This window comes from Orussus abietinus, unplaced genomic scaffold (assembly GCF_000612105.2).
Source record: "Orussus abietinus isolate OABI.00-Male unplaced genomic scaffold, Oabi_2.0 scaffold682, whole genome shotgun sequence".
Lineage (NCBI taxonomy): Eukaryota > Metazoa > Arthropoda > Insecta > Hymenoptera > Orussidae > Orussus > Orussus abietinus.
In genome coordinates this window covers 10,901-36,055 of record NW_019394835.1, presented here as the reverse complement: position 1 = coordinate 36,055, position 25,155 = coordinate 10,901, and the positions used below count along the sequence as shown (strand labels likewise).

At 37.4% G+C, this 25,155-nt stretch overlaps 3 protein-coding genes across 3 annotated transcripts; all 3 read right to left on the bottom strand.

Annotated features, from left to right (window-relative positions):
• Positions 1-516: 516 nt before the first annotated feature.
• Positions 517-8,928, bottom strand: LOC105702735 (protein couch potato). The gene is made up of 5 exons (XM_012430533.1): positions 8,719-8,928; positions 5,365-5,475; positions 3,197-3,427; positions 2,068-2,328; positions 517-1,707 (listed from the first exon to the last, which is right to left on the bottom strand). The coding sequence occupies exons 1-5, from the start codon at positions 8,806-8,808 to the stop codon at positions 517-519; spliced, it is 1,884 nt and encodes a 627-aa protein (XP_012285956.1). The 5' UTR covers positions 8,809-8,928.
• Positions 8,929-15,253: 6,325 nt separating this feature from the next.
• LOC105702731 lies at positions 15,254-17,191 on the bottom strand. Its single transcript, XM_012430529.1, has 2 exons — positions 17,047-17,191; positions 15,254-16,309 (listed from the first exon to the last, which is right to left on the bottom strand). Exons 1-2 carry the CDS (start codon positions 17,164-17,166, stop codon positions 15,254-15,256), a joined length of 1,176 nt encoding a protein of 391 aa, XP_012285952.1. The 5' UTR covers positions 17,167-17,191.
• Positions 17,192-17,772: 581 nt separating this feature from the next.
• LOC105702736 lies at positions 17,773-19,212 on the bottom strand. The gene has a single exon (XM_012430535.2). It carries the CDS (start codon positions 19,068-19,070, stop codon positions 17,808-17,810), a length of 1,263 nt encoding a protein of 420 aa, XP_012285958.1. The 5' UTR covers positions 19,071-19,212; the 3' UTR covers positions 17,773-17,807.
• Between the last annotated feature and the right edge of the window lie 5,943 nt (positions 19,213-25,155).

The window sequence follows — 25,155 nt, the reverse complement described above, 5'->3', positions numbered from 1 at the left end:
ATGGCGCCGTTATTTAAATTTGGAAAATGAAAGAACTTGATTTTAGTTATTCGGATTATTCACGAACTGTTAACAATTGATAATCCCATTTTTCAAATAGTGGAGTAAAGATTATATACGTTTTTTACGCCTAGGTAAAATACATTCAATTTTAACGTATTTAATAAGAGTCGATACATCAAGAAAAAAATATTTAAGGTATAATATTCTTGTCACTAGTGTCCGTAGTCTCTTAACACGCTGTAAAACGCGTTCTTTTATAAGATTTTTGAGTGTCCAATATTTTTTCTCCAAGTTTTTGATATGTAAAAGAATGTGTACCTTCCCACTGTTATTTATAAAATGTCATCAACATCCTCCTCGAAATTTTCAAAAGGATTATGTATAAATAAAACACTTGGTCGAGTGCACATATTTTAAAGTACAGTTATATAAAGGAACTTGGAAAAAGAAGAAACTCGCTATTTTTCATACGAAGCACACAATTTATTCGCATCGATTAATAGTAGAAATAGTTTATAGTCGTGTTACTTCGGAATTGTTCATAGCTCGCAGTTTTCCATCGGAATGACTAGACCGGCGATGTCTGATCTGGGCATGATTTATAGTGCCGCTACTAATATAATTAGGCTCGTCTTGCCTTTTGTGCTTCTCTAGTTGCACCGATATGAATCTTGGACTAGGCCCGTCTAAGCATTCGCAGCTCAGACTCGCATCGAGATCACCTTGATAAGGCGGAGGAATTAATAGGCTTTCTGTTGATTTTGTAGGCTGAAAATGATGTCCAGATGCTGCCGAGTATACCGTCGTTGTGCCAGTTCTACGCTGCGTAGCTCCTGTAGGAGTCTTGGCACGACCATGAGAGCTCTTTGCAGGCCTTTCTGCGCTGTGCGTTTTTATTGCCCCAGTATCCAGGTAACCGAAACCAAATCCATATCCTCCGAATGCTTTAGTAGTCAAATTATCCCATGATTTAGGTTTCGCATATTGCAGACAAGGCGGTGGACGCTGGTGAATGTTTGGATCCCAGTATAAAGTGTCAGTGCTCAGTGATGTCGAACAGGATGCTGCGCTCTCAGCTGCAGTGGAAACTTCGCTGCTGGTGATAGAATGTAAGCTGTGACCCGATGCACGAGGACAATTGTGCGATGAATGCTGTTGCTGTGGTTGTTGCTGTGGTTGTTGCTGTGATTGCTGTGACTGTGTTGTGTGTTGCTGCTGCGATAAATGGTGATGCATTTGTTGCATTTGTTGCTGTTGCTGCTGCTGCTGTTGTTGTTGCTGTTGTTGCTGTTGATGACTCTGTTCATTACGAGCTCTTCGCTGTTTTTCTCTGCGTCTTCTGCTAGGCACACAGTTAGGATCGCAACAAGGGCTCGCTAAGTCATACGCATCTAAACTTCCACCATCGGAGGGGTCTCTGCGATGACTAGCACTGGAAATACAAGCTACGCAAAGATTGTTTTGTGAACTAGGATGTAGAGTTTGAGTCTCGCTGGAACAAGATTGCTGGACAGACTTGTGCGTCTTAGTTTTAGCGGGAGTGACCATGCCATTAGCCTGGTGATAGCTATGCCGAGAAGAGGCCGGAATTTCATTCGTTGTCTTCGAGAGAAAGTGATGATGATCGCTACGTGATCTTGGAGGGCCAACCGCTATTAGGCAGGCTGCACTTCGTGGGATAAGACAAGGCCGCCCATCAGCATACTACATTAAAACAAATTAGTTTATTAATTCCATTTGATTATATCCCCGCTGAAAAAAACGGATATAACGACCCGATAGATGGGCATAAATCATAGATTGAAACGTAGAAAACTTGATTAAAGTTATAATTCAATAACTGAAAATTAATATCAGAATTATGTTGTTAATGTTGCGAAACGTTTTATCCAACTCAATACGAGGAGGTACACGGCGAAAACTTCTTCCGATAAAAATGAAATTGAAAAATCATTATGCAGTCTGCTAAGTATGCAGAACGCAGAATAATTTTCAAAAGGAACGTGTTTTAAACAATTTCGTCTGAGTTTCAGAGAAGTGCTCCCATGATATCGGAACCAGTACCACGCTATATAAAAGGAGGTGCTCCGTAGAAGTTGCAGGGCGACAACATTGGACCGCTGAAGAAGTGAAGCTAGAAGACGGAGACGGTTGGCCTGGATTACTAGTTACTGTACTATTCGGCGTTCTTTTTCGCGCTGGCAGTGAATGGGTCTTCCATCGACCCATAAGGATAGACCGTTCTCGTTCGCATAAGCGCTCCAGTTCTCCTAAACGTGACTGAAGTGCTCGCTGCAGTTCTATGTATCGCATGTGCAGCTCCACCTGAAACGTACACGTTATGCACTTTATCTATTGCATCAGGAAACTCGGTAGAGTTTCGTGCCAAATACATTAAAGAGCTTGCGCGACCGGTACCGAATACTTAAGGTGAAGTGAAACACGTCAAGGACTTCAACGTTGGTAAAAAAGATTTTTCCAAGTACCTACGTTGTCGACGTTGGTTTTTATATTGACAGTTGTGTCGAATTATATTTGGCATTGTATTAAATGGCATACTCCACCTATCACTTTTGTACAATAATATTGAAGAAATCGAGGTTAAACTGCAGAAATCCTCTGGATTCATGCTTTCTAAGGCCCTAATTGACTGCAGAGGGACCCCTTGCGCCATCTGCGATTTTCGCATTAACTAAATTTTCACTCCGAGACTTCATGTTACCATTGTTTTAGCATAGAAGCGCATACAACACTTTTTTGCCTTTATCCCGTTCAAATGCGAGTTTTTCGATTACCAGTGTTCTAAATTGTCGTCCAATTGTTCTGAGACTTTTGTTTCTCATATTAGAGCCTTCAACAATTGGATATTGATAAAAATATGAGAGCTTAACGCCATTTTCTTTCTGGTTTGGGATAAGTTATCAGTTTTGTTAAAAAATACAAATTTTGAAAGTGTCAAGATAATTCCTAGGTGCTCACGAATCATGTGTCAAACTTTCAGACAGTCCGATCCAATTGCTTAAAGCAAAGTGTCTTCTTCGAATCGACTAATTTTAATGGTGTTTCACTTCACCTTAAGGGGAGCGCTACTTTCGCATCCCCTTAACTCCAAAGTTCGGTACTTCAATTTGGTGAATTGTTGAAAATGGTGAAAATTTATTTAAAAATGCACTTAAGTAAAACGAATGCCCACCTTCCTGACGCAGTCTTCAAAAGACACGACCATTCGCATTCTGGTGTCGCAGTTTTTGATAAAATTAACTAAAGTCTTGTGGTCGGCTCTGTCCATCTCGTGGCCATTTATCGACAATATAACGTCACCCTCGCGCATTCCGGCCTTAAAAGCTGGTCCATCATATTCCACGTAGTCGACGTATGTGACCATTTCGATCTCCTGCTCCCGTTTATAATGTATCCCGTAACTCTGAAAATAACCAATGCGAATTAGGATTTTCCATTCCTCCGCTATCCTTTTAGTCATCACCAGTTATGGTGAATTTACGAAATATATTAGGTTGATGCATAAGTAATGGCGATTTTTTTACACGTTACGTTACGTGTTAAAAACGCCATTGCTTATGTATCAACCTAATATTTAGAGAATCATCACCAGTTATGGTGAATTTATGGAATATATTAGGTTGATGCATAAGTAATGGCGTTTTTAACATGTAACGTAACGTGTTAAAAACGCCATTACTTATGCATCAACCTAATATTTAGAGAATCATCACCAGTTATGGTGAATTTACGGAATATATTATGTTGATGCATAAGTAATGTCGTTTTTTTTTTACACGTTACGTTACGTGTTAAAAACTCCATTACTTATGTATCAACCTAATATTTAGAACAATAATGTTTTACTCTAATAGTAATTCCTATTTGCATAGTGGATTGTTATAGTTACCTATTATCGATTCTATAACTATTTACTGGAATGTCTCGACAATGTATAGGAATCACATAAGTTAATTTACTTCTTCTGTTGTAAATTTGTTAACTTAGAATGTTTATGTTTTAGATGCAAATGTAAGAAGAGAATTGAATTTATTGCCACGTTTCTGGTAACTGTAACAGCAATCGAGCGTAAATACGAGGACAACAGTTCTCCAAAGGTATGATTACTGTTTCGTAAGCGTTAAGTGTACCGTGTAATTTAGGTAGAAAGCATTGAATGATTACAGCCATATCACTGCAATTGCAACGTTTATGTAGACAATAGCGTACAAATCGCTGGTAATTTTTGCACGTTTCAGACATGTAATTCCTACTTTCTACCATTGGATATGCAACAGTCGAAGATGTAGGAAAAGCAACCATTTATTTTTTACATTCCAGTCTGCATCAGGATAATAGAATTTACAAACACCTTCAATTATAATTGTAATTACCGCTACGATAACTGATTTAGCCGCAAATGTAGTTTTAGTAAAATCTTTCGTTGTTACAGAAACATGCCTCGGGTCTTTCGAATTAATTTTACCATAGTGACACCCACGTTCCTCAAATTTGGATTACAATTACCATAAGATTCTATTTTACGTATTTAATCTACGTAATTATTTCCATCATTTCACCATCACTCGAAATACTCAAAAACGAAAGAAACGTAAAAAAGAAACAGTGCGTGATTGATACACGCGTTGGAAGTGAAGCCGTAAGTTAAAGAGAGTTATTAGATATTACTTATTATTCTTTCACGAAATGCTCCTTACAGATTTGGTACTGGTCATTTCGGGCAGAATTATTTTCATTTTACTGGAAATGTCAATAATTAACTGTGAGAATAACGTACTGGAGCTGATAAAAACGTTTACGCAAATGGTTTCAATTTTAACCCAAAGATGAATGTAAATAGTAATTGACAGTGAAATAAATAAATAAGCGTTTCACTTTCGTAGCATGCGAACTTACACTGAGGAAAAAAAACCTATTGAACCAGAGAAATGTTTCTATTAATAGTACCAAACATTGTGTTAATTCAAAGAATAATCATTTGAATTAACCTCAGTCAAATAATGATTCATTGAATTAATCAAATATTTCTTAGGTACAATAAATTTTTTTCCTCAGTGTATACATACTGCAGTATCAAAAAGAGTTTCATTAAAAAAAGGTAATAAAGAAAGGTGCAATTAATTTGCTAAGGTATTCTAGTACAATATGAACTGAAAAGAAATGTCCAGCCATGTTGACCATGTTGAAGTATTTATAACAATTGCAGAACCGTGCGAAAATGTGTCCGGTGATTTGCATCTACTGTACCATTCACTCCCTACACCAAGAACATGCATTCTTTTATCTTCACGATAAATCAGTAGCTATGTATAGGTGAGTCTGAGGGCGTTAATTTAATACCTGTAATGTGAAGCCGTACGTGCCATTTTTTTTCTCGACGATAATGGTTCGTCGACGTCTATCCTCGCCTGGCCGGGACACTCTATCCGACTTTGATTTCTCTAGAACAGCCTGAGAAGAAGTAAGATCAGAGATTGCCGATAAGACGATACCGTGCATCCCCAGGACTGTTAATGACCACCCGAAAGAACAATCTAGCCAATGCAATTCCACTTAACAATGACAATCGTGTTAAGACATTGACACGCCGTCAGGAGGTCAACGCTACTTGGGTCGACCGACGACTTCGCCTTCTGCGCCTTCGACTTATTAAGTTATTTTCACATTGCAGCCACGTGGGATCCCACGGCTCGTGGAGACCAGATATTTATACATGCCCCTCGTGCATGCACACGAGTGAGTCATGTACACCGGAAGAGGGAAAAAGAAAAGCAGAGGATTTCCTCCATCGAGGGAAACCCAGCCAGGCTGATCCTGTAGAGTCGCTTCGCATCCCTGACGCTATTCAACCAACGATAGGTTTTCCAAGTATTACCAAAGCTCAATGTCTGCTACGAAACTTAGTGACACTTCATGGATATTCTCAACGGTTTATCTTATTTTCTAGGTCGCTTCTTCGCGAGGATTGAAGCAGAGAGTCTAAAGTAACGCCGATGTTGGTGATTCGGTAAAGGTACTTCGAATCTGGGACGTTATTGTGGACGTAATGTTGGATTTTTAATGTTTACCTATGCTGCTAACGATATATTATGCGAAGTATTAGAACTCATGAATCTTTTTAACAGTTGATTTTATTTTTTAGGTAGTTTCTCCACATAAATTCAGGTAGAAAGTTCAAAGCACATCGATGTTGGTGATCCTAGAATGCTACTTTCAATCTATGGCTATTGTGGACGTAAGGTTGAATTCTTAATGTTTATCAATGTTGTTAACAATTATGCAGAGTTTACAAACTGATGTTTTGAACAGTTGATTATATTTCGTAGGTCGTTTCTCCGTGAAAATTGAAGCAAGGAATTCAAAGTAACACATGTTGCTCATCTTATAGAGTTCACTTCGGGAATCTTTGACACTCCTAAACGTAACGTTGAATTTTTTATGTTCAATAATGTTGCTAATATTTGTATGAAGCTTTCGAGCCGTGTATCATGATTTATTCATTTTATTTCTTGAGCGTCGCGCCGTGATATCGAAAGTGGGAAACTGAAAATGAAATTGCTGCACTGATGAAGCATTGGTAGATTTTTCGAATATCGTTGAAGCTGTTTATTTTCTACGTCGTATTTATTACCTTTGAATTCGTGTTTTGAATGGTTAATATGATTTTCTGCGCCGTCAATGCGTGCAATTGAAAGTAAGCAATTGAAAATAAAATCAATATCTCTGATTCCATAGGATGACTTTGCATTCGCATTGCATAAGGACAGGAATATCGAAACATTGTTCGATAGTCAAAGTATTAATAGAATTATTTTATGTGTACAGAAATTTTACTAACATAAAGTACTCAGTTTAATTATTCTTTTCGCATTTTTCTGCCGAATATTAGGTTGGTGATACTCCATTTTTTTATTTAAGCAGTCTTGTCTTTCTATGCTGTGTGATTGTATGTTAATATAAAGGAAAATTGATAGAAGTATAAAATGTAATCGCAATATCCTATGTCTGTACTATTTTTCTTACGTTATGACGTCATTGTTCACGAACGCTATTCCTGATCGGTTTGCAATGAACGGAAAAGTCCATTTATAATGGATGGAAAATTACAGAAGAAGGAGAGTGAAATTAATCCTAATCGCAAAGAAACAGACGCTCGCACACATACCATGTCCGTCGGTGTAACATGTAAATTAGAATCTCGCGGGTAAAATCGGTATCACGCAGTCTGGAAAAATAAAAAAATCCTTCCAATGCAAACATCAGATCCAAAAATGATGACTACGAGGTCCATGGGTCAAGAGTCCATTCATATCCCAACTCATTTTCTCGTCAAAACATTCAATTTAATATCTAGGAAGAGTACTTTGAACAATTTACAGATTCGTAAAATTCCTTTGTTCAATTTTTCATAATCAACTATTTTTTTTTATCCTTGATTTTATAGGATAAAACGTTAAGCAACGTTTCACGAAATGCAAAGAGCAAAGGAAATGAAATTTGAGTTGGCGCTTTAATAAATACAGACAAGTTCACCGATGATTGTCACCTAGGATTGCAAAGTGATGATAAAAAGTGTTACATAATAATTCTACTTGATCAGCATTGAAGGATTTATGAAAAACTATCGACTCTTCGATCGACTATCAGCAGTTGCGCTCTATTCCGTGATTAATTAAGCAATAACCTAATTTATTTTTAATGCTTATCTTATTTTAGGTCAAGGAAAAATCAGTGCGATGTTGATATAATCATAAACAGTGGGGAAACAATATTTGCTACGCAATGACTTAAACCAAGGTCCAGAAATTTTGCAAAATGATATTTTCAGGACTAACAGTGAAAGAATAGCAATGAGTTGATTAAACTGTTCCTTCGCCAATTTACAATAAATCCCTTCTTTTTTCAGATCAAAAGAAATACACAGAGTGATGTATCACTAGACATAAATAATGTCTAGCAAACGACTTTTATTAATAAATTCATGCCAAAGGCAAGACAAATTTTGATAAATGATATTCTCAGGATCAACAACAAAGGACTCATTTAGCAAATCTTTGCACAATTCTCATTAAGTGCATTCTATAATTACGAATTTAAAAAAGTAGAAGACCGAACCGAAATTCCGCTGCAGTCCTCCTCGTCTTAATTGTTGTAACATATTAATTGTTTGATACAGGTTCCTTAAAATCTGCTTAATTAATATTCCTAATATTCACTTAATTAATCAGAGGGTGATATTTTCAACCGTTTTCCTGCTTTTTCCAGGTCGAGAGAAATACAGGACGATTAAAAAAGTAAAAGACCGAACCAACATTCCACTACAGTCCTCCTTGTCTTAATTGTTGTAACATACTAAATGCTTGAAAATGGTTCCTTAAAATCTGCTTCATTAATATTCATACTATGTGCTTCATTAAGCAGAGGGTGGTATTTTAGACCGTTTTCCAGCTTTTTCTAGATCGAAGGGCATACAGGAGATTTAAAAAAGTAAAAGACCGAACCGACACACCATTACAGTCCTCCTCGTCTTAATTGTTGTAACATACTAAATGCTTGAAAATGGTTCCTTAAAATCTGCTTCATTAATATTCATACTATCTGCTTCATTAAGCAGAGGGTGGTATTTCAAACCGTTTTCCAGCTTTTTCTAGATCGAAGGGCATACAGGAGGTTTAAAAAAGTAAAAGACCGAACCGACACTCCGCTCCAGTCCTCCTCGTCGCTGTTGTCGATGCCGGCGCGTCTCGCCGCGTTGGCTTCGTTGGCCTGCGGCGAGCTGTTCATCCTGGCAGGGTTTTCGGGACGACCTCGATCAAACTCGACCAAGGAAACGCGGTGGCGATCACATTTTCCCTAATTAATTTGCGATAGCCGGCGGATTAACTGGCACGACGGAAAACTAATCGGCCGAGCCGGTCGCGAGGAAACACGGGAGCTACATGATTTTATTGTCATGCCCGCTGCAAGCACTCGGGCGCAGCGCGCCTGCGCAACAATATCGGCCTCAACCCTGATCAGAAAAGGGTCGAGGCGAGTCGGCGCAGACCCGACCTAAGCCCGATCGGACCTTCCCATGGGGAAGTGAATGCCCGAGGAAAGTAACCTCGAGCAATAGCTTCCGTGAGAGGGTGCAGAGTTTTCAGAATCAACGCGTAAAACGCACAGGAGAGAACGCCCTCGGTGGCCGATTTATTAGTCACCCTGTTAAAAAAATTATCGAGACTAGAACATTTTTCTTGGAAGTTTTAGTCATACGTGGTGAACTAATTTTACAACATTTCCAAGCAATATTTAAAAAATATGTTTTAAATTTAAGACATGTACTGGGGTGCAGTTTTCAGAATTATATAACATATCCAATGCACTAATTATATAACATATCCAAGCAATATTTAAAAAAATATGTTTTAAATTTAAGACATGTACTCAAGTGCAGTTTTCAGAATTAATGCCACGCGACGCGCAGGGGAGAACGCCCTGCGTGGACGATTTATTAGTCACCCTGTTAAAAAAATGATCGAGACTTTAGAACATTTTTCTTGGAAGTTTTAGTCACACGTGGTAAACTAATTTTATAACATTTCCGGACATTTATGAAATATATTGTAAATTTAAGACAAGTGTACTCACTTTTCTACCGAATTTTACAAACTCCCAATATGATGTTATAAAATTACGAATTTATTTTGAAGTATATAGTAAATGTATAATAATTCACTTTTGAGACGTGTGACGAAATATAAGAGCCAGTTTGGTTCTGGTCTGGGCTAAGTTAACAACTTTTTTTTAATATCCACATTTTTAAAGTGCCAGGACAATTCGTAGGTGATCACGAGTCATGTGTCAAAGTATCGGACAGTTCGGTTCAATACCCTTCAAAAAAGGGTCTTATTCGAATTGACTGATGTGAAGGGGTTTCTCTTCAGCTTAACATCTCGTGATGCTTTGGAGATGATTGGTATTAAAGGGTTGAGTCGGGTCGCAAGGAATTTAATTTTCATATGAGTTGGCTTAATGTACAGAGGAATGTAATCTGGAGTAATGAGTTTTGCGATATGATATACAGGTTTTAGAATTAGTGTCTCTTTATTGGACAGAACAGAACTTGAGGGGTGAAGAGGGCTTGACGGGAATGTAATATTTATATGAGGGGGTACGTTCACCCCCTAAGGAAAGTACCCTTGGGTAATAACTTCCACGAAAGGGTGTACGGTTTTTGGAATTAATATCTATGATGAAATTAATATCTTTGCCGAGAACAAAAAATATTAAAGGGGTGGAATCGAGTTGGCGTAAATTCAGTTTTCTTATCAGGGAAATAGATGTCCATAGAAAGTAACGCCGAGCAATGGCAGAAGATTTATAGTCTTCAAAAGTAATTCTTTTGATATATATTGAATTCTTATGAATATCGAGCGAAACAAAAATAATTAAAAATTCAGTCTTGAATTAGAATATACCACACTTTACCATGAAAATTGTTATTGTAAAGAAATAGTATTAAGAAATGTGCCAACGAATTCAATGAGCTATTCAAAAATACATTTACGCTATTAAGAAATCAGGAAACTCGGTAGTGTTTTACGCCAAATACACACATACACTTGTCGCTTTTATTTTGACGCAAAGGAATAATATTAAAGAAAATGATCTACGAATTCAATGAATCCCTAATTCATAATAAATTAACGCTATTATAGAGTCATTTTTCCTTCATTGCGAAGAAATAATAATAATAAAAATTGTTTAAACGTGTTGAACTCTTATTTCAAATTAAGTTTGTACTATTACGAAGTCGTCTTTACTTTGTCAATTACTTTACCTGGACCATGCTTCTGGTGCAATACATCCCTTGACTCGGCCAAAAAGTTCTATAAGCTCCGTTTACTTCTTACCTTTCTTGCCCTTTTTGCCCTTTTTACCACCTTTTTCCTTTTTGCCACCTTCTTTACCACTAGGAGGAGTTTCCTCCTGCACCACCGGTTTCAACGGTGGTAAAGGTGGAGGCTTTGGCCTGGGAACTGGTACTCGTCTTTATAATCAAAATTAATTTTCATTACAATTTTCATACAGCCCATCAGTTTACAGTAAAAAAAAAATACGGTTTATGGTGGCCGTTGCGTTGGATATAAAACTTCTAAGTTAAAGAAAATGATTAGATATCATTAATTTGAATTATTCTTTCACAAAATGTCATTACGCATCCGGCTCTCGTTTGGGCGTAATTAATTTGTCTTTTCTTTGTACTATTTTTATTTCACCTTTAGTGTTATTTAATTAACTGAGAGAATAACGTAATAACGCTAACGAAAACTTTTAGACAAATTGTTTCGATACTGATGTACAAAGATGAATGCAAATAATAATTAATTATGAAAAAAGAGAAGTGAGATAAGACACTAGTAATGATAAGAAGTTGTTTTAATGCCAACTTCGCCAGAAACCAGAAGCACAGTTGTTGATCGACGTCTTAGACAACAAATTGAAATTAAATAACACTAACGAAAATGCTCAGGCTAATTGTGTTGATTCTAAAACACAAATATCAATGTAAATAATTACACTGTGAAAAATATTCATAAAATTCATACACTTTTGGTACATGATTTTATGGTAAAATTATAAATTTCATGTGTCAAATGTGAACTATTATTCATTTATGACAAACGTCAAAATAAATTTGTAATTTTGTAACATCATATTGGAAGTTTGAGAAATATTGTAGGAATATAAGTGACACTTACTTCTCTAAGTTTACAACATGTGTCATAAATGTTGTACAAAATTAGTATACCACGTCTGAATAAAACTTCCAAGAAAACTGTCATAAAATCTCGATATTTATTTTTAACAGTGTAATTAACTATAAAAGGAAACACGTGTCACTTTTCGAAACTAGCTCTTTTCATAATATACGAATTTACGCATTCTGCCGTGCCATGAAAAGTTTTGCTATACACGTACTAACGTGCCATAAAAAGCTTAAAAAAAATATAGAGAATGTATTACTTGAACGCGAGTTGAACATTTTGAAAGCTCTTCCCCTGAGTGACGTTGACCCAGACATTTGACTGAGTTTTCGGTTTCAGACAAAAGCCACTACCACCGGCCATACAACATTTCTTGTTCTCTAGAGCTTCTTGCTCGTCTAATTTCCTTTCCCAAGCCTCTTCCCATTTTCTTAGTCTCTCCTCCTCGGCTTTGCGTTTCGCAATTTTCTCCTCCTCAGATTTGGACTTATCCTCGTCGCCAGTCGATCCTCCTTTTTTGCCAGCTTTTTTGCCAGCTTTCTTGCCACCTTTCTTCGACGGGTGTTCTTTCACTTTAGGATCATCCACTGCTCTAGGGTCTACCCTGTTCAGGGGCTTAATATCGATCTCCATGTCAGGGAGGTTTAACCGTTCTGAGAAGTCTATTTCAGGTAGAGGTGGAATTACTTTAACAGTTCGTAGGTTCAATAACGCGTGCAGAATGAACTGCTCGCTCTGGAGGGTGGCCAAAATCTGCCCCGAGACCAAAGTGGCCAGGGTGCAATAATTGCGGAGAATCTGGCAAAGTAAATCGTTCCAATATTTATCTGCTTTTCTCATTACTTACTTTTAACGGCCCGTTAACTCTAGCCACTACAAATAATTCTTATACCCCGTATAAGAACCAATAAAAAATATTTCCGACTCTGAAGGGAGTTTGTTTTGTACCGTAGATATATTTGTTCCTGTGATTTTCAACGAAATATTCAGATTACCCTGGTTTTTTGTACGGTAATCGATTTTTTTAGTTCTACGAAAGTTGTAGAGTGGATTAAGACGAATTCAACGACGTAAGTTAAGTAACATTTTGATCAATCGTTCAGGCGTTATCGCAATTTAAAGCGAAAAAATGAGGCAGTGCACGGCATTGCAGAAGAGTCAGTTCTGAATCAGAATGTGTCACTCTTCTACTTTAGCTCCAATTATCTCGGGAAGGATTCATCAAAAGTCACTTAAATGAGGTCGTTGGATTCGTTTCAATTCGCTCTAAAACTTTAGTATGGACGAAAAAATCGTTTCTAGTACGAGAAAATTACAGCGACCTCGATATCTCTCGAAGGAAACGTAGAAGTTCAATATTCATTCTATCTATCGAACAGCCCTTGACATCAAATGCTTTTATTCAATTTATTTTTTAATTAATAATACAATATTGAAAATTTCTAAGTGGCTAGAGTTATTAAACTTTTTGCTATTTTATTAGGATATTTCATTATTCTTATATCATTTATTCACGATATAAGAAAATCCCTGGATTCTAATGTAATAATATTCAATATTTTTTCAAGTATTCCATTGCTGTATAATTACCTCGAAAGGATTCCATAAATATGGTTGAATAATTCGAGTTTCCACGAGTTCCGTCATTTTTTCGTTTTTACTGGGAATTTATTTTATCTCTTATTTTTATGTTATCTAGAGGTTACCGAAAATTTCCTAGGAAATCGTGAAACAAAGGCGAAGAAACAAAAGGATCTTGAGGATGATACTTCAGGGACACTCATATCGAGTTGCATATGCAGTGGGCGCATCTGCCCACGTGGAAGAAAAAAAAAAAATGATGGAAAAGCAACTTTAAAGACACCTCTGCAAATTTTTCAACCGCTACGTCGAATACATTCGAAGTTCTGCCAGTGAAATGCAATAATAACGAAATAGCCTTGAGGTGCACGGAGCTTTATCATTCTTATCAATAACATGCCATATTTTCTAAGGTCTGTGGGAAGCCGAGGTATTTTCCCGTCGACATTTAAGGAGATCGTAAACCATCTTGAGGCTTCCGAAAAAAAGTGTCACGATAAAGGAGAAAAGAGTCAAAAGAGCGGAAAGTACTGGGGACCTTGATATTTTGTCACGTGAAATGCACTTAGCTGTTGTACCGATTTATCGACAATAACATGCACAATTACTCGCCTTGTTATCCTCGATATCATCGGGTTACGTACGGGTTATCACCTAGATTATGAAATTTTCATACCGCCAGTAAGTGGCTGGTAAAAATATTATCGTAATCGCACTACGCCATGTTTACATTGTTTTTAAGTGTCGGGAGTGTTGACACTCCACCCTCTTAACAGAAAAATTATTTACTGGTATAATGAGATCCATTTCGCAAATGGCCGCGTTAAGTTTCTACGAGAAGGCTTTTCATAGCCACATAATTCGAAGATTTTCTCAAGACGAACATACAAGATCGGAATAAAAGAAAGAGGGAGAAAGAATATCCGGTCACAGTTAAAAAATTAGAAATAACATACTTAATTAATTTTTGGCGTATTCATTTTGAAATGCGTTTACTAAAAAATAGCAGTAGCTTAGAAAATTGTTCATATGAACAATACATATATTCGTCGTGATATCGGTGACAATGGCCACGGAATAAAAGTAAACCTTATCTCTTGTAGATTGCAACTGTTGTTGGTAGTTCGTAATTTACTGTGCTAGAAGATGATAAAACGTTCATCTGCGTTTCTTCGATATAAGGAATATTGCCATTCCGCGCTGTCAATGGAAAGGAACAATTATTTTACAGTCCGAAAGCTTTATTCTACAAACACGTGCTTCTACAGGAATACGGTAAAACGGCCCTTCATGTTGTATTTTAAAATGTCTCTTCAAAATAATTTTACAATTATTTTATAAACATTGAGAAATCTATTAGATCTGAATTCATACTCGATCTCGTTAGTCAATTATGGATTGTATCTTTTTTCTTTTTTAATCGATCATTAATGAGAAATTTTCTGAATAATTGTGAATCAATACGTTGACTTATCTATTATTCTCTGAATAGACGTAGTTCTAAAATCAATGTAGAGTGCAAATGTTGCAGGTGCAACTATTGGCCCCTAAGCCTCTTTACCTAATTTATCCGCAATCAGAGGTCCTCTTGTTTTTGTCGATGAAACTGCATTGCTGCACCTGAGGCTCTTTCTTTCCCTTTCTCGTGGTACATTCTTTAAAATTCATCTTCGGAATAGTTTTACATATTTTATTAAATAAACGATGAAAAATTTGCTACAACTGAATTCACCCTCAATCTTGTGAATTATAGATTGTATCGTTTTTAAAGTAGTTACACTAGTGCATAGTTGTTTGAATAATTATATAATAATCCATCGACCTATCTACCTCTACCTGTACAGAGCGTAGCTCCAAAGTCAATTTAAATTGCAAGTGCAACTGTTGGCCACTAACTCCTATCTAATCCGTCCGCAATCGCAGGTCCTCTCGTCTTTAACGACACAACCGCACTGCCGCACCTGCGGCTCCTTCGGGTACAAATCGGACTTCCACCCTGCAGCTGTAGAACCACCTGCGGCACAATTTGCAGATCTCGTTAGGTTAGTAGCATGGGAAGGTCCATAGGAAGATCCGCATCCAGAGCAGCAGCCACGATTTCCAGCGTCACCTAAATTCCCTATCTGCCCCTGCATCTGCCCAGGGGAAGAAGCAGCACCTGCAGGGTAATTCTGACTAATCCTCGGCTGCGCTCCGCAACATGGCGAAGCCACGTTGCTCTGATTTTTCAACTGCTGGCAGGTTGGTCCCTTGTTCCCACCTGCAGGTGCATTCTGCGACGCCTTCAAAGGGCAACAAGGTCTAGGACTAAAATCTGCCTTTATTTTTGCTGCAGGTGCGATGGAGGGCGAGGTGAAGCCAACTTCTGCCGAGATTGGGGGGCAGCAGGTGCGAAGTGCAGCTTCGCCGCCTCCACCTGGGGCTTCTTCCTTCTTGCAGATGCATCTTTCGACAGACTTGGTTCCGATGTCTGATGGAATCCTTTTGCACTGGAAGACGGGGCTGTTGGCTGCACCTTTGAAGAGATATGGCTTTTTGTTGTGCGGGATCTGAAACTGCGTGACGATTTTCTTCCCGAAACAGGACACGCGGATGAAGACCGTCACCTCGCCAACATTTTGCCCGGTGGCTGTGGTGATTTTGAAGGTATCCTTCATCGTCTTGCAGGGGTTACCTGCACCTTCGAGCCGCTTCTGTAGAAGCGTATTGAACAAATCCTTCGTTTGGATCTGATGGCTACCGATCGTCATCACGTCTGGTAAGACTCCAGGTGGCAGTTTTTTATACACCGTGAGAGTTACTGGAAATGAGTGCAATGGCTTTTCCACAACCGCAGATGGCAGAGCGAAAAGACAGGATTTGCCTTTCTTGAAGACCTGCGTGTCGCCGCTCGTGCAGGTGCAATCTGCCGTCGAGGCCTCCTGGTAGATGTTGATAGCGGGCAGATTTAAAATCTGAAAGTCAATTTTAGTTGTAATTGGCAGTCAAGATAAAGTACAAGCAGGTTTAGAATCTGAAAACCAATCTTAGCTCTGATTCGCAGTACAGAGTACAGGCAGTTCTCATTTTACGGATTCCTGCTTTACAAATTTTTATTTCTACGATTTTTTTTTATCGAAATTTTTACTCTAAATTGTGCACTACGAACATTACGAATTTTCGACTAACGAATTTCTGTCTTTACAAATTCCTATTTAATCGGTTTTTGTATTTTAAACCGTGCGTGGCGAATATTACGAATTTCCATTCTACAAATTTTAATCTTGTCGAATACTCAATTAATGAAACATTATCTTTACGAATTTTCTTAACCGGAATTTTTATTTTTATGAATATCTTTTATTAGAAATTTGTATTTTAAATTGTGCACGGCTAACGATACGAATTCTCGATTGATGAACCATCGTCAGAAAACAATTCATTCAAAAAGGCGAGAACTACCTGTACTGATAAACAATTTCTGCTTTAATCAAGACATATTACGCATTAATGTTGAATTTTTTGGGAAAAATTGTGTATATAAGTGAGGGATAAGATTGCGCTGACAAAATAATACAAATACAAGAGGTTAGAGTTTTTGGGAGATAAAAATAGAAAAGAAATTAATGCATTTTTCTTTGGACGCGAGAAAAATTGTTTAACATTTCTATGGGAAAAATGAGGTAAGTAGACACAGAGGAAAATATTTTACTTGAAAACTGACGCATGTCGTCACTGGCAATACATCTTCTTGTATTGCTTTGACAGATGGGATATTAACGCGATCCACTAAAAACTCCATTAGGAAGAGCTGCTGCTCCGTAGCCTCCATATCTCGATGATAAACGGAAAATCTGGCTACGAGTCAATTTTGAATTTTACTGGAGATCTGGCAATCGATCAGGAAATTTTAAACGAGCCATTCCGAACGATAGATTCATTTTTCACTTTCTGATAAGGCCTTTATGAAATGCGTTATCCTGCCATCTGTAGTAAAACAGGGAACATGTACAGATATAACATAAATTATGCACATCCAAGCAAGACCGATAACATTTTTTAGTAGAAAGAGTTCCAGAGATTCATTTTTTTTTTAATTTAAATACACATGTACTTATAACTAGATTACGTAATTATTAAACAATTATAAAAGGACAAATTAATACTGTCGAAAATTTGAAAACTGTTTTTTCCCTTTTTCTTTATCTGTTACCTGCGGATATTTCCTCGAAGTGATAGATCTTATTAATATTTTTTATTAACGGAGAACACCTTTGAAGGATGGACTGATGAATTTTATGATTGATATGTCAAGATCTCGCAAGTTTCAATACTTTGTTTATAGTCGTGACACGGAAAATTATTTCTTTGTATAATTAATACCATTTCATGACACCACACACTCATGAAATAATTTTACAAAAGTACACGCGACAAAAGTGACACGCGAAATGTTTCGGAGTCGCATCAATTTTACTTCTTCTTCTTCTTTCCGCCTTTCTTCCCCTTTTTGTCATCTGCTGCAGCCTCGGTCTGCATTTCCCTGGTCTCGTACCTAATCGGTGGTCTTCTTTCAGGACCTTTGGGCGTCTTCATCTCCAGCTGAATATCGGATTTCTCCCCAATACCAACCAACCCTTTCTTCCCGATCCTGAGAATAAACACATCGTGATCAGGATCGGGATCAGCATCAGGTGGAATAGCGTCACACTCAGGTGCAACTGTAACGGTAGGCTGTTTCAGATTCCCCTGAGTATCTTCTTCAGCATCTAGAAGACCAGACACCTTCAAGACCACAGCTCTGCCACACAGTTGAGCCGGTCCCCTGCTGGTTTGGATAGGTCCAGGCTGTTTCCCCTGCTGAGTCCCACACTCCGCAGGTTCGACCTGACCAACAGGTACCACAGAATATCCTGCAGGTGCAGCGGCAGGTGACGAAGGCCTAGCCATAGCTCCCTGAGCGACCCCACAGGGGGAACAGGGAAACTTCTTGGGAAGACAAACGGGGCACGCAGACTCCTGCACATCTTCCTGGGAATCCTTGCAGACATCCACGTCACTGGATTCGATCCTCCTACATTTGTACACCAGGCCCTTCTCCGAGGACTCTTCACCTTTGAAGACAAACGCTGATGTCTTCTCCTTCGTTTTAGGGGCATCAAACTCCGTGACGATGGTCTGTCCAAATGCGGACATCCTGGCGAAGAGGCAGACGTCACCGATGTGGTCTTGGTTGTACTTGAGGGGAACTTCACCTTCGAAGGTTTTTGGGGGAGGCACGTTTGTGTGCCAACATTGCTGGATCTCTTTCCTGAGAGCTGCGAAGTGCAAGCCCAGGTCGAAGCTGCCTTCTCCTATCAGGATGTCTGGCCTGATGTCGTCGGGCATTTTCTTTTGCACCTTGATGTCCACTTTGAACTCGTTTATACCGTTGAACAGGGTGGTCCTGTCCACGGCGAACATGACGGATCGACCTGAGTAGAAGTACTCGACCTCGTCGGCTATTCCGGCTTGTGGTTCGAACATCGGGTCCACCGGCGTCACTTCGATGTCCTCTTCGGTGAAGCTCAGGAACTTGAAGCACACGCTCGTCGGCACGAAGAACATCTGGTTCAGCTTTGCCAATCTTTCACCGGTTATCTGGTGCACGAAAAATTCCAGGAGGAAGAGGTATTGCTCCTTGATGTCCGGAGGACGCGGGGAGCGTCCTCCGAAGATGGAGTTCACCGATGTCATCGGGATTGGGGGTTAGTGACTTCTTTTGAGAGGACTCTTGAATTTGACATTTGGGGTAATGGGGGAGCGAAGGATAGGCCTGTTATTGGTTTTCGTTATTTCTTCATAATTTTATTATGGGCCATAACCAAAGTGTACACTGTCGCGGGACGTTAGGGATGATCACATGTCATTGTCAGCTGGTGACAGGTTCACTTCGTTCTGTCAAATGAACTCCTTTCGCAAACCAATCACGGCTTATCTTGGTCCACATCGATGAAAAAAGTTACTATCTATACAAAAAACTTGGTTTTGTGATAAAATGAGTTTCACTTGATGTTATCAAGAAAATCATGTGGAGGGTCGATCAAATGAAATTAAGACAAACTTGAAACGATATTTAATTCTATTGAGTTCCACACTTTCAATACTTGATAATCATCACCAAACTTTTACTATTCGTTATTGTCAAAGTAGTATGTAAACCGCTTGGAATGAAAAGTTGTTTCATTTCAACAGGGGGAAGATTTTGCAAGAATTAATAAATTTCTTGTGCCACAGTATTCAATATTTTTTTTACAATATATATTCATGATTTCAGAAGAAAGTAAGGGGATAACAAAAGGTTGAGATAGTTTTAGAAATTTGAGAAGATTATCTAAGAACTGATGGTACGGATTTTCGACGAGCATTTTTATTCAGAAAATATAAACGATTAAAGTGCAAACCGCATTGAAAAGGCGATTTCTATTGTCTTTTCTTTTACTAAAATCTAAGTCTGTCATTAAAAGAACCGTGTCATTACATCTTAAATCATTTTTTCTCGATTTTAAAACTGTCGTTACCTTTTCTTTCAGATTTGTCGTTCTCCTGAAATCATTTACATACACAGCGAAGAAAAATCAGAAATATCTAGTTTCCATAAGTCCGCCATTTTGAAACATTATTTATATCCGAGATTCTTCGTAAAATTAACCTTTTCATTTTCTGTTAAACTTACTTTAATTGAAATGCACTTCGCAACCTTTAAATCCCTTAAAGAAACATTTTAGTACATATAAGGATGAATTAATTAATTCTAATCCTTTTTAAATCATTTCATAATCGCCGTTCTTTTGAGTTTCCCTTTAGTGAAATTAACCTGAATTAACAGTCTGGATTATTTTCTAAGTTCATATCATGTCCGTGAGAAACTTGGCAACCAAACGTCAGATATAATGAGCCAGTTTTGATGATCAAAGGTTTACGACCCGACAAATTGCAGTGTCTTTAAGATGTTCCTCGTGAGTTCCCGTTTCCGCTCGAGTCTCAGGAAACGTTTATAGAATTTATTTGCCGTGAAATCGCCTGAATATGAGATAATTTCAACCGTCCAGTTTCCAGAATCTCCTCCTCTTCGATCTCTCCGATTTCATTTCTTTTATAATATGTTATAGTAGACTAAAAACTAAGCGACACGTATTTTTTTTATCTGCCATTAAACACTTTAAGGGGTGAAACCACCATCCAAAGTAAGGTCTGTGAGGGGTGCCTCACCCCTTAATTTTTTTTTTAATTGAGAAAATTATATTTTTCATTTCTTGTTATGAGAAAGCTTTTCCAGGTGGATTGGTTAAAAAATATTATGTTCTTGTGGGTGAAACTGCCAAATCGCCCCTTGACATGCCTTACTTTGGATGGTGGTTTCACCCCCTTAAAGTGTTTAATGGCAGATAAAAAAAAATACGTGTCGCTTAGTTTTTAGTCTACTATAACATATTATAAAAGAAATCCAATCCGAGAGATCGACCTGGGATACCTTCCTTGTCAGTTATTACATTGACGACACGTTGCCATTCTTCTTATCCGATGGAATTTTTCACAATTGGACTTAGTAACAAACTCGTGGCTAAACAATTCCGATCCATCCCTAGGGAAGCCTGGATTCGAAAAAAGATCTATAAGAAGACTAACTGGATTTATCTATGATAATTTCTATTATTCGCCACCAAGGAATACAATTTTTCTTTTGTCATTTAAACAAGGAAAAGATTGAAGATTTGGAGGATCAATAATTCCTCATTCATTCACATTTTTAACAGGATATTCGATTCCAGGAAACAACCACCTTCGTGACCAATTCACTATTTATAGCTATTTGTTTTAATAACCATTTTTGAAATCGCGTTCGCTTTTCAGTACCGACTCGCGGCTTTTTCTATGATTAAAAAAATGTTCTTCTCAAGGCGACTCAGTTGCACCAATTACGAAATTGAAATTTTTGAAATTAAAAATATCACTGTTACAAAACTATTTACTGTTTGATTTTCATAGATATCAATATTAATCGTATAACTTTATTCTGATATTTTAAATAACGTAAAATGTCATTGCCTAAGACGAATTATAAGGTTATGGTTGCGCACGCGCAGAAGGTCGATAGAACGTTTAAGGGGATAGCAATATTGGTGTCCATTAAATGGCCAACTAGTAATGTAGAAGTATTACGTATATTGCTCCGATTGGGCCTTAATTGGAGAACCAAAATTCAGGGCCAATCAAAGGGATTATCGCGAAGGAATTTTTTAAGGGACCTCTGACCTCTGACACCGTGTTAACGATCCAGAGCCTGTCCGAACTTAATCGATGTCTGGATCGTTAATTGCTCTCGATTCGTACCAATTATCATGGGATTTTTGCGAAAGGAATGTCGGTCACTCTTAGAAATGGTTCTAGGAATGCTAGATCTACGTTTAAAGACCCTATGGAGAAATTGAAAGATGAAAATTAGTGCCGAAGAAACGCTCGCTCGTGCTCTTGGCGCGAAACTCTGCCGCCTTTATAAAGAATTTCAGAGAGACATTGATTAACTATTTTGACATTGTTTAGGGTCACCAGCAGTTTTTCCTCGACCTAAACAATACGAATACTGGTATATACGGCAGAAAAAGGCGAAAAGTACTAAAAAAAGATGAAAATCCTTCAGCGGAAGGAAGACACCGAAAAGGTAAGAATTAAATAAAATATTGTTATAACCTCCCAGGTAACTCAGGGTAAATTCTGGTTGTAAATCGTGTTTCACTACTTTTGACTCTGCCAAACAAATATTCTTGATAATATACTATAGGGAAAGATCGGCAGATTGGAGGTGTCGTGTATCGTGATAATGATTGACAATCGTGTCAAGATCAATAGGCAAGTAAGGAATATTGAGTACGTGAGATCATGTCAGGTTCTGCGAAAATCAATATTTCAAATCATCGCCTTCATACTCCTAGCAAAGATTACGGAAGGCATTTATTGTCAAGGTCTAAAATCCAAGGTTACACGAAGAGAACTTGTAAATTGCTGTTTGCAACTTTATTGCCATTCTCAAACCAACATTAGAATCATTTAGTGCACCTACATGCTTTATTTGAAATCTCGATTTAATTCCTTCGATATTACTTGTTAATTATGTATAATAATGCCTCCATTTTCCATTGAACCACTTGATTTAATAACACCGTTTAATGTTGTTTCTGAAGCCTACAGTCCATATTCGAGTCATTTCAAATAGCTGCAAAATTGCCCGCAACCAAAAGTAATACACGTAATTTTGCAAGTGCTCCGTAGTATTATATCAATGCAATTTTTAATTTTCCTAATTATAAAGTCGATTATCTAGGAAAAGACTTCAATGCCTTAAAATCAGAAATATTCCGATTTTTAGTATATACAATTTCTTATCTACAATGATATCACGATATGAGCATGTCTTTAATCGGACCACTTGACTTAATTGCGATTCCTTTTGACATTGAAATCTGTTCAAATTAGGGCCATAATTAATGCCGGTGAATTTGCGTGCAATGAAAGTTACTTCTTCTTCTGCGAAAAGGAATGCAGGTAATTCCGCAAACAGATCATGCTTCGACAAACACATTGACGTCGATTCTATTGTAAACATGTACCGCATCCGAATGTAAAGTCTGTCGCAATCGGACAAAGACTGATTACAACGTCAGATAATTATAGTAACCTGATGTTACTGTATGCACAGCATCTTGAGTACTCGATTCAGAACATCAATCGGGAAAAAAAATTGCCCCGAGGTGTCCATCAATGATAACCGCCTTATGAAAATTGTTCCGGACGTCTGCAATTGTCCTCGTTGCTCTGCAAGTAATTGTACACGCATAATTACTCGACGGCTCTAATTATTTCATTGAACAATGCAACTCTTAAATAGCTCATGGTGAAGCACACTAATCCATCAATTGACAGGACACCTGTAAAAAAAAGAAGAATAGTCGTAAAGTAAAATGTCAATATTTTAAAAACGATCGAAAGTATATTTAATTCTATAAAATATTCATCTTAAATACATATTCCTTTAATTTAGACAGCGAGGTGTTTTAGCGTTATATAAGGTAGTACTGTTTCTTGAATGTAAATGTAAAGCTGTCGGGATTTTATTCAATTGTCCATTAACTAAAGGAATAAAGATAAAATATAGTGGACTGCAATTTGCAGGAACGTCGTTCGAAGTTAACTTTAGTAGCATCGAATAATTTCTAAATAATTGTTTGTAATCTTTGCTAAATATCTCAAGCGATAGATTCTTTTAAGATTTCTTGTAGTTTTCATTCGAAGATATCTGAAATATTTGTTGAAAATCTCAATGGCATATTTAGTTTCAATAATTTATAAACATACATAGAAATTATAGTTTTTAATTTAGGGACATNATAAATATTATAGGGATAATATTCTAAAGTAAACGTTTTGCAAATATTTCAAATGTCTGGTAAATATTTACAAAATGTACGATGTTCGTTAAATATATAGAAAATATAGGACAAATATTTTGTGCCACTAGGGAAGCTACACATAACATTTATGATTTCAGAGATTGAGTACTGGGTAAAAATAGCTCTTTCTGCAGTTTTAATTACCTACATTAGGCATGGACGTATGTATATGTACTTTGTCTTTTTTATTTTAGTAAAAAACTGTGACGTGCTTGACGAAGAGGAGGACTTGAGATGGCACGACATTTACGAAGTGGTGAATATGACCAAAAACGAGGAGGAACGAAGACGCGAAATGTCAAATTTACTTAAGCCTTATTTACACGAGCTCAATACCTGGTACGCCAAAAATAAGCCAACGATTTCCTAGGGGATACTCAAACTTATTTTTGGGTATACCGTGGACCAACCAATAATCGACTTCCCCTGTTTTATTGTTATATGACCGACCTGTATATAAACCAGGACGAAAACAAACGTTAGAAAAACTCCAATGATTAATTAACAGACGTCAGGTGCACTATATGTAACATATATTAAACACGTAATGGAAATGATTCTAAACATTGTGAAACGTTCAGTAATTGTTAGATGGACGTATAGTACTCATCGTAGAAACAGATGTTTTCAGGGAAGAGGATTTATTAAATGACAATTTACATTCGTGTACAAATATATAATACATACAATAAATGAGAGTGAGAAGCTATTCAGGCACTCAGAAAAAATATTCATCAAGTCAAAGGAATATTTCTTTGAATAGTACCAAAGAAATATTTTGTTAATTGAAAGTGTTGGCTCGAATAAACTGAAATAAATTTTCATAATTCCGAAGAATTGTTACATCCAATTTATTCGAGTTTACCTGAGGCAAGTAATTATTCTTTGAATTAACAATATATTTCTTTGGGCCAATGAAATTTTTTCTCAGTGTATATATATATAATAAAAATATTAAATATATATAATAGTAGAAGCTATTCGAAATTTGGTTGCAGTATTTAATTTCTCGAGGTGTATGAAGACCATGATGGAGAATGTTCGTCCCTGCTCTTAAAAGATTCTTTAAGGCTCTGCCAATGGTCGGATCGAGTTACAGGCTAAATATGTTAAGGTCCTTCGGAAGCAAACCCACAGGTCAACCGACTCAATGGAAAAACGCTGAATTGCTCCGATCGTGTCACGCTGAGGCTCGTTTCATCAGCCGGTTTCATTCCTACGCGCGTCGCTTCTCGGATTTATTTTCTTTCTCGAATGCACGTGCTGAAATCTTTCACACACATAAATCGTAGGTTATGATGCAACGATCACATCCTGCTATGATGCAACTGACG